Genomic DNA, 10326 nt, shown 5'->3' on the forward strand with positions numbered 1-10326 from the left:
AGTCTGGTAGATTTATAGGACATAAAACTAGTAGATCTATTGATAGTGCTGTGCACTGTGCTATCAGCTACCTATCTGTTATGTGACTCTTCAATGTTTAGAAGATCTGCATTCCTGAAGGGTTTTGTATATTGAAGCCAGTTAATTGGTCAATATTTAACTCATTACCTTGCTCCATACAAACTTTACAAAGCTAATGAATAGACTTACCAATAATTGTTTACCCAAAAATCCCTAAGTGGTAAACACCACCTTGGCCTGTTGGCCATTATTGAAGGCAATAAGTGCTCTTTTTAGCCATCCATTATGATCCATATACTGTTATTGTTAGTAGGCTAACAGCAACATAAAAAAATAACACTTCAAATAGACAAAAAAGTTGAAAAAATCAAAAAAATCATATAAATCAAAAAAATCATGAAAAAATCAAATAAATCATTGATTTTTTATTTTTTTGATTTTTTTTAAAAAATCAAAAAAATCGCCAACCCTGGAAAGATACCATCTGGATGTGCTCGGGATCAGCGAGTGCAGGTGGGCAGGAGCAGGCAGGACGAGGTTGGCTACAGGACAGACGTTGATATACAGCGGAGATGATGAACTACATGAGGGAGGCGTTGCTATATTGATAAGTCAACAGGCAGAGAAGTCGCTCATGGAATGGACACCTAACAACAAGAGGATAATAACAGCAAGATTCTACTCGAGATACAGAAGAGTGACTATAATTCAAGTGTATGCCCCTCACAATGAGAGGTAGGAAGAGGAGAAAGAACAGTTCTACCAAGAATTACAAGAAACATTAGATGGATGCAACAGGAATGACATCACCATCATCATGGGAGACCTTAATGCTAAAGTAGGAACTGATAAAAGCGGGTACGAGAGGACTATGGGCGTGCATGGGCTGGGGATGCAGAATGATAATGGAGAAAGGTTATGCAAGTTTTGCCAGCTGAATGGACTTGTGATAACAGGTACATTATTCCCATACAAGAACGTCCACAAAGCAACATGGGTATCTGCTGATGGAAGAGTAAAGAATCAGATCGACCACCTCCTGATCAACGGTAGGTGGAGATCATCTGTCCTGGACACGCGGGCACAGAGAGGAGCTGGTATCAATAGCGACCACTACTTGGTGAGGACACGCATCATACTGCGCCTCAGTACCCACAGAAACAACAATCAGGTAAAGCCGAGGTTAGATGTGGAACGACTGAGAAATGACGAGATGAGAAAGAAGTACTGCAGGGCAGTAATAAACAAGCTGGACACCACAAGGAATGATAGTGATAACATAGAGGAGATATGGGAGCAGCAGAGAAATGCCTATACAAAAGTGGCAGAAGAGGTTCTTTGGTACAAGAAAAGGGTGAACAAACCATGGATCAGCAACGATACCTGGAGGCTGATCGACGAGAGGAAAAGTGCCAAGATACGTGTTGAAAGCGCCCTATCAGAAAGAATTAAAAACAGAATGAGAGAAGAGTACAGAGAAAAGGACAGGGAAGTGAAGAGGAGTGTAAGAGAAGACAAAATAATGTGGATGTCGGAAGAAGTGGCAAGAGCACAGAACGCAGCAGAAAGCGGAAGACAAAAAGAATTGTACAGTATTGTGAAGTGGCTGACAGGGCAGAGTACCAACACCAGGCAAACTGCAGCAGTGAAGAGTGTGAACGGGGAGCTGCTGAAGAGCAAAGAGGCCAGAATGGCGAGATGGAAGGAACATTTTCAGGAAGTTCTCGACAGAGAAGCACCAGAGGAACCACCAGAGGAAGTGGGAGAGCAAGCACAGGAGCTCGATATCTCAGTTGAGGCACCAGATGTGGCGGAAATAAGGGCCACACTGAAGACCCTCAGGAATGGAGGTGCCCCTGGGGCAGACAAAATTTCAGTCGAAATGCTTAAAGCAGATATCGAACGGACCAGCTTAGAGATGAAGCAGATATTTGTCCTGATTTGGGACCAAGAGACGGTGCCGACACAGTGGACCAAGGGTTTCATTTGCAAAATCCCAAAACGAAGGAACCTTCAGGACTGTGGAAACTGGAGGGGAGTTACATTGTTGCCTCTGGCCAGCAAAGTGCTCAGCATGATCCTCATCAACAGGATACAAGGTGGAGTGGATACATTGCTCAGGAAGGAACAAGCAGGCTTCAGGAGGGGAAGAGGAACTGTTGACCAGATATTCATTCTCAGAAACATCCTAGAGCAAGTCAACAAATGGAACGCTACATTGTACGTCCACTTCATTGATTTTGAGAAGGCATTTGATTCAATACACCGAGACAGCCTTTGGGCCATCATGCGCCAATATGGAATACCTCAGAAGCTGATCCGGCTAGTCAGGACTCTCTACGAGGACTTTCAGTGCTCTGTAATTGATGAGAACGAAACAACAAAGGGGTTTCCAGTAATGACAGGAGTGAAACAGGGGTGTGGTGTTGCATGTCAGGATTTTTGTTCCTCCTTGTGATCGACTGTGTAATGCGCAGGACTGTGGAAGGTGAAAGAACTGGGCTTTAGTGCATCATCGGTCATCACAAAATTGTGCATAGAATGTCATATATAGAATTGTGCACCAGGCATCATAGAATGAAAAGTAATTGACCTGAACTATGATTTATTTCTCCAAAAGATATGATGGTTGTCATAAAACATTCCTTTCTGTTTCAGGTATGTTCTTCACAATCTTTTTTATAGTAAATTCACTTAACCCAATTAAAATGGTGTGAAATTACAAGCCATCCTAAAAGCTTACAGATACAGAAAAAATGCTATAAGGCTGCTAATATGAAGCTTGCAGTGGACAAGGTTGTTGTAAATGCTCAATGGCATGTTCATGGATATGGTAATATAGCATCAATAATACATACGGTGATTAATGTATAACGTAATATCATATCGATAAATGAAAAAGAAGTAAAAATCACAGAAAATGTAAGTTATTCTACATCTACATCATCTACAATGAAGGAGGAGGGCTTCAGAGTACTGTTAGTAATGGATGAGTGCACTATGCATGCTTCAAATGTTTTAAAATGAAGTTTTATTCCAAGTGTCCCGAGTAGCCCCGTTCGACGCTAGTAAATGTAGGATTTCTTAATTTTTTTTATGCTAGTAAAAATGTTGAACTTTACACCTCTATTTTTAGTTTTGCAATATTTTGATTAGTTTAGCTGCTACAACGTTTCTGACAAATGTAGGATAACTGTCCCAATTTACCCCGCCCATCCCTTATTATCCCATTTGACAGTAAGTGTGCTGTGGATGGCTTGGTAAAGTAGCATTGATCAGATCATAATCTCAAAATACTAAATTCTCTTATATTTACTATAGAATTGCACTATGAAGTAAGAATGAAACCTAGCAGATACTGCACTTACTACCTTACCACTTGTCAATAAAAATCATAATACTGGTCTCAGAGGTCAGAACTCAGTAGTTTGTGGTGTGTGTGTGTGTAGTGTTTAATAACCATATGATCACTATGAACCTGTTTTGATCATGCTGTTAAGATGGGGTTTAGTTTAATTGAAAAATAAGACCATTTCCATTGAAGGCTGGCAACTTGTGCTGTGGTGAATTTACTGGAATAAATAAATATTGACATTAGTTGACTTTCTAATTGATAAATTTATTAGATCAAAATTTGAGAGGACTAAAAAGAAATTGTTTTGTTGATTACGTGTTACAGGCACTTGTTTTTATTGTTGGAAAAAAAAGTAATTTTTTTAATCCAAGTTATAAATTCCCAATGTTTTCTCGTTCTTTCAATTGCATACGAAAGGTTTTGCCCATTAGACATGGACAAATTTTCCATGCTCACCTATCTCCTGGTAAGTCTGGTAGTTGAACTATTTTAAACCTTGCCTAATTTCTTTCATAGAAAATACAAAAAATGGCACACTTGCCTAGAATCTGTGAAAAGTGCCTGTAATAGTATTGTTTTTAATTAAGATTTTTGGAAAGTTTTGTCTGATACTCAAGATTGTGCAATAATTAGTTCACGAGTGGTACTGGGTAATAACAACCAACCAAATTTTCTGTTCAAGCATTTAAAAATATACACCTACATTACTGATTGATGGGCCTGTGAGACTGTTATGTTACTTTGAGTTCATTTCTTGTTAAAGTTATTGTGAAACTTGAAATTTTTGTTTTCTGTGACTATATTCAAATGCTCTTATATATCAGCAATGTTTTCAAAAAATTATGTCAGTAGCATTCTGTTATTCTGAGATTTATAAATTTTATTGGTTTTCAGGGAGTTTTCTTCAAGCCAGGGATTATCTTCCCCAAACTTATATGTGTGAAGATGCATGGAATCAACGGTTGAATGAAGATCTGGTTAAAAAACTTGATAAACCAGGTAATATAGATTAACTTTACATAATTCTTTTTTCTGATTCTGCCATCTTTTCTGAATACAGTGGAACCCTACCTTATGAATGTCCTCTCCTACATTGAAACCACCTTACATACTGTCTAGTGTACTCTGCTGTTCAACCGTTCTTTAGTACGGCTCTTACATTGAGAATTATCCTGGGCACGGCAAAAAAGCAGTGGAGAGGCCATAAAGTGTTAATTGGTATCTATTAGTAAATTAAGCGTCAAGAAACGTGCAACTAGCATATAGATTGTTGGCTTGGCCAAGAAGTACGATCAAAATGAAGTGTACAATCTCTGCTATCTTGGGTCTTAAAAATGCCACAATTAGACTCCTACAAATTTCCATAATTTTTCATCAACCCATTGTTTTTACAACATACCTTTATACGGTATTATATGCATATGCAAAAGAGAGGTGACTTTTGAGATGCCTGACATGGATTGGAGTCTTTTTTTATTATTTTTAATGGAAAAATTACATTTGCGTTAGGAAAAATCTGCAACACAAATGGAGTTCTTACATGAATTAGCTTTGTGAGGTAGGTGGAGTTCTACTGCACTGTATTTTCTTGAGATAAATTATGTTATAAATGTTTCAATTTGATTGTATTACTTGTGAATATATCATGTTCAAGACCAATCAGTTTAATCAATAGGTACATAGGTATGAGTTTATGTACTCTTTATTTTTATGCTTGCAATATGTCTTTCATGTTTAGACAATGAAACTTGCCTGAAGAATTTCTATTGTTATTTTTGGTTAGAAGTGATGTATAATTATATACCTACAGTATATAGTTTGATGTCAGTCCTCCAAAAGTATGGTACACTTTCCATGTCTTAAAATAACAAGTTTTAGGTAGGTAATACCGGCATGCACTCTTTATTTTACAGAAAACTGTTAGTTTGATAGATGTTGGAAAATTATTGTATACGGTAATTTTCTGTGCTTCCCTTGCTATTTTTTTCTTGCTTTGCAGGGGAATTTTATGTGACAATCTCCCAAAAAATGAGAACAGAAATGAAAATTTGGCCCCTTGATGTTGATTTGGTGAGTAGCTAGCTTTTATTCTCTCCTTGCTTCATGTAATGAGTTAGACCTGCCATTCAATCTTCAGTATCATTTATAAATAATCATAAATGTGCTTCATCTTCAAGAAAGAGAGATTTTTGTGTTTCAGATATTTGAATTAACAAGCATTCAAGACATGTAGTATTTATTGGCACAACAATTAAGAAATGGTTCTTGTGCTTCAAGCTGTAGTTTATAGCATTGGTGTCTCTAGTATTTGCCTCCTGTCTCTACAAACTGTAGCTGTACAACGATATTTTTCTGACCAAACTATGCATTAATGTTTCCAGCATTACGGTACCATACATTAATTACTCTAGGAAATGAATGTTAGTAGACATGTGCAGCATTATAGCATTAAGTACTATGACAAATGTTTTTTTCATAGTATATGCAGTCATTACGAAGTGACAACAGCACCGAGTGGAATGTTCAAGATGTCATGGACTTGCTTCTCAAGTTCCGTCTGTCAGGAGGCACGACTTTATTACTCATGGAGTCCACCCAGCATGCAGTGTTGCGACTCTTACTTCAGCACAAACACTTCAAGGAGATCCTCGTCATTCTCTGCCAACCAGAACGTTATGGCGTGTTCTTAGACAATTTTACAGCCAGCCACATAATGGACCAGTTACTTGAAAAAGGAGATCATGTTGGTGAGTAATCATGTAATATATATCTTTTATACCAGAATCATGTTGAACCTCTCACCTGAACATGGAAGGAAATATTCTCACTTTAGGTTTTTGCTGGAAAATATAACTAGGAATGCACGAGACAATTAACATACGTATAACATTCTTCAATTTGAAGATTGTTCTCAATAAATTTTCTCCTGAAATGCTATTCTCAATTTTGAGAGCTATTTATTTTCATCATCGGACAAGTGTATTGAATGATAAAAAGAAAATATTTTGGGGAATAATTTACAGGAATTTGAATAGTAAGGCTTTGAGTTCGAGGAACTAGATTGTGCAAAGTATAACATTGTTATGTGAAGTGGCTCAGAAAACAGGTTAATTTGATTCAGCCACAATGGAAATTACTTTCAAATCCTGTTAAATCACTTCAAATGTTAAAGAGAAACAGTATCCAAGTGTCAGCTATGCATTCATGTCATTAATTTAATACTTGATTTCATTTAATTCTTTCTTGTATAGTTGTTGATTCCACTATTGCTTCTCAGAGTTACCGTTACAAATTAATTAGTTACGAATTAATCAGTTACTGTAATCAGTTACATCTCCTGAAGTTCTTTTTCTCCTAAATGACTGATTCTCCCAGGGAGTGGTATTGTGGCATCACGTATGATGTTGATGGAACAGTTCGACAATCACGTGACAAATCTTCTTGTTTTATTGAGCTGTGTTCTGTCAATTAAGCACCGCAATGAAGCTGATAATCCCGACTACAGTCATAAGCCTAGTGAGCCTGCTGAACGTGTAAGTTAAATCTACCTATATTAGCTACTAACCTAAATGCTTGAAATTAAATTTTACTGAAGCCTTTCTTTAAAGCAAGCACAGTATCGATCTACATTCTACACTATATAAGGTGTAGGGTCAGTTGTAATATAGATGAGTCTTCCGGTGCAATGATACCTACTGCCAAAAAATATGCGTCCAGGATGTGACTTGCTTTTCTTCTGTATGTAATTGAACTTGACCTGAGCAAAACTTTTCAAATAGTTTTTGTTTTATTTTACATTGAGAATTGTCTCTTGTTGTGCAGGTATTGCTGCGCATTGACTTTGATGATTCAAAATATGTGGACGACCACTTCCGTCTTGATCACAGTCGCCTGGTGGGTAAGACCCTGGCGTACTGCTCGAGTCACGTGCCCTCAGGCGAGCTGCGCCTCAACTGCCAAGTGCTGGGCCGTGCCTTCCTGCAGGACTGGGCAGGCCTGCAGCAGCACCTCAAGCTTCTCTCACAACACTCTCCATTGTCACCACTAGTCGTGAGAATTATCCTGTATAAATAACTCTCGTGAGAATTATCCTGTATAAATACCTCTCTAATTTGCCATGTTTAGAATTTGTTAGTTTAACCTACATATTATTTCCTTGTCTTATAATTTATCAACGCCAGATAATTTTTTCTAAATTTATTACGTTACAAGGTTAAAGCGATTTTATGTTGTTGAGAAAACAAAAGAAAAAGTAGGAAGTTAAGAAGGGAGATAGATTCCTTCTACTGTTCTTTATAAGAAGCATCCTGTGGCGTGCTTTTAAACTCTTTTTACTGCTTTTTACTACTTATTTTTTACTTTTTGTTATAATTCTGTGTAAAGGACTGCCATACATCATCGTTATCAATATCCTGATTTCTTTTGCTTTTTATAAACTTCTTACTACTCCTAACTACTTTGCAATCTAACTTGGCTGGTGTCTGTTAGTGCCGTGATAGCTAACCTCTCCTGACTACATGCTAACCTACTGGCAGTCAAGTTGTGTGTCTCTTGTGTTAAACTGAGTTATTCTTCCGCCGCTTCGTTACTGGAGTGCATTCGCGCCTCCTCCACTGGCTCCTCGTGTCTGATTCTGGTAGCATAAGGACAAAGTTCACGAGGCTGGCTAAAGTACCTATGAACTAATTGCTGCAAGAAAGTGACATAATTCTATTCTATGATCAGTAAGCAATTGTAGAATACTGGCCTCCACTAAACTTATGATGCATGCAGTGCGGCGACTGCGCTGGGCACAGGGTTAATCGTTTTATTTTGGTTCTTGTACCCATGCTAATTTGAAATATTCGAGACAATAAACATTAATAAACGTGAGATTAATCAGTACCCACCCATTGTAAGTTGAAATATTTGAGACAAAAGACACCAGTGAACGTGAGCATTAATCATTTTCTAACTTTGGTTAATTTTCTATTGTGCGTGTTTTCTACGTCTCTTCGTTGTTCTTACTTGACGTTCATGGTTTTTATTAAACTTCTTCATTAATATATTTAATTTTGGTAAATTTTTTAGAACATGGCGCCATATTTTGACGTGAGAGCTTGTGTACGCAGTCTAAAGATTTCTCGTGCATTAGAGGAGCAATAACGAATTTACTATAACTCATTGACTCGCGTGGAAGAATCATATAAATTGCTTGCATTCATACTGTCATGTGAGCTAAATAATATATACACGTACCATGCTCTAATATATGTCACATCTTTGCCAAGTTCATAATTAATGGATTTTGCTGCTTGTATTTTTTTTTTTTTTTTGGACGATGTGCCTTCTCACTTGGGCAAGTTATTTGTACTCAATGTTAATTTGATGTGATGTCGCAGAAGGAGCTGGTGGCTGAGCAGCTGCAGGCGTGCCCTGACGACGCCCTGAGAGAAGACCTGGCCAACGACCTGGCGGCGATCGCTGCTAAGCCTGACCTGGACCTCGTCCAACTCATTGAAGACAACCTCAATAAATCCATCCGGGAGTCACAAGATGATTTTGTTAATGATCAGGTTTTGTACCAAACTTACTATTGACGTGTTGATAATATTACGTATTTTCTATATTTATGATGCAATAGTACCTACGATTAAACCACGAGTTGCCTCGGACTACATACGGTAACACGTGATTTTGTTAGTTCTGTCCAATTGCACGGAACTGTCGATGTGTGGAGCATTCAAAAAGAGGCCCACACATATGAGCGCTGCTGAAAAGTTTGAGCGCGTCTCAGACGTATGAATGCGGCTTATATACTAATACACGCTGCACAGACATGTGAACGCACCACAGTTGTATGAACGATGCTCATATAAATAAACGCTGTTCAAATGTATGAACACTGCCCAGATATATGTGCTTCGCCATATGAAAATCGCCACGATATTTGTGTCACGCTGTATGAAAGCTGCTCTGACTTCATTTAAGAACTGCATTCCGTTCTGGTGTCTGCATCTTTTTGAAGTTTCTCTCGTTTGCCTCCTTACGCGGCCACGTTACTTGAGTTAGCATATCTCCTGGGTTCGAGTTTCCCTCGTGTCGCATCCTGGAAGCACCAAGAGCCTCAATATTCCTATTTCATTGTGTGATGCTCTAAATTTCTTTGATATTCTCGTTAACGCGGCTTTCAGGATTATGGTGCTTTCTATGTACCAACCGACAGCTGCACGTCGTCCCTCTTGTCAAATGCTCACTTTGATAACAAATAGGAGCCCAGGTGAACAAAGAACTGCTCTCTTACTCACATTATACGGGATAATGAGTCTTACTGTTGTGTTCTAGATGCGACTATATGAGCGGTGGAGTGCTGAGCGACAACAGCTTTTTGAGCGCCAGTGTGAAGCTTATGAGAGAAAGAACCTCATGAAGCAAATAAAGGAGAAGAAGAAGGAGCTCAAAAGTCGCGAAGAGTTGCTCTATTTCTTCGAGCGGGAAGATGAAATGGATGTCATCCAGGCGGGCAAAACTTTTGTGTGAGTTCTCCAACATCGTCAAGTTTGATATGAATTTCATTTAATTTTAATAAAGCTTCAATTTTGATGTTTGCTATTTAAAATTCAATCTATCAAGATAATTGAACATTTCATTTAAGTCGTACTTGTTATGTCGTGTATGACCGATATCAACGTCCACTTTTGCATGGAATATTAACGTATTGTATTGACGTTCGTGTTGTAGGCATCCCTTCCCTCGCGAGAGGCCGCCTCAGTATCGTCGCAAGAAGAAGGAAGAGGCGAGGGACGAGAAGTACATCCCACCCTCCATGGTCGGTGGGAAGATCATCAAACTCCCCACCGACTAATGCCATCGCCGCCCCACTCCCTGTACCTTCTCCATGTATCTTTCCTCTTGTTAAATGGCTCCAAAAATAAGATCTCGGTTATAATTATTGTTTTATTTGAATCTGC

General features: G+C 38.4%; 1 protein-coding gene across 1 annotated transcript; it reads left to right on the forward strand.

The window, feature by feature from the left end:
• Positions 1-3654: 3654 nt before the first annotated feature.
• Positions 3655-10304, forward strand: LOC108672613. Its single transcript, XM_018160315.2, has 9 exons — positions 3655-3842; positions 4271-4375; positions 5376-5446; positions 5856-6123; positions 6752-6909; positions 7199-7426; positions 8758-8931; positions 9701-9891; positions 10097-10304. The coding sequence occupies exons 1-9, from the start codon at positions 3761-3763 to the stop codon at positions 10218-10220; spliced, it is 1401 nt and encodes a 466-aa protein (XP_018015804.1). The 5' UTR covers positions 3655-3760; the 3' UTR covers positions 10221-10304.
• Positions 10305-10326: the final 22 nt, after the last annotated feature.

The sequence above is a fragment of the Hyalella azteca genome, unplaced genomic scaffold, assembly GCF_000764305.2.
Source record: "Hyalella azteca isolate HAZT.00-mixed unplaced genomic scaffold, Hazt_2.0.2 contig14273, whole genome shotgun sequence".
In the NCBI taxonomy this organism is placed as follows: Eukaryota; Metazoa; Arthropoda; class Malacostraca; order Amphipoda; family Hyalellidae; genus Hyalella; species Hyalella azteca.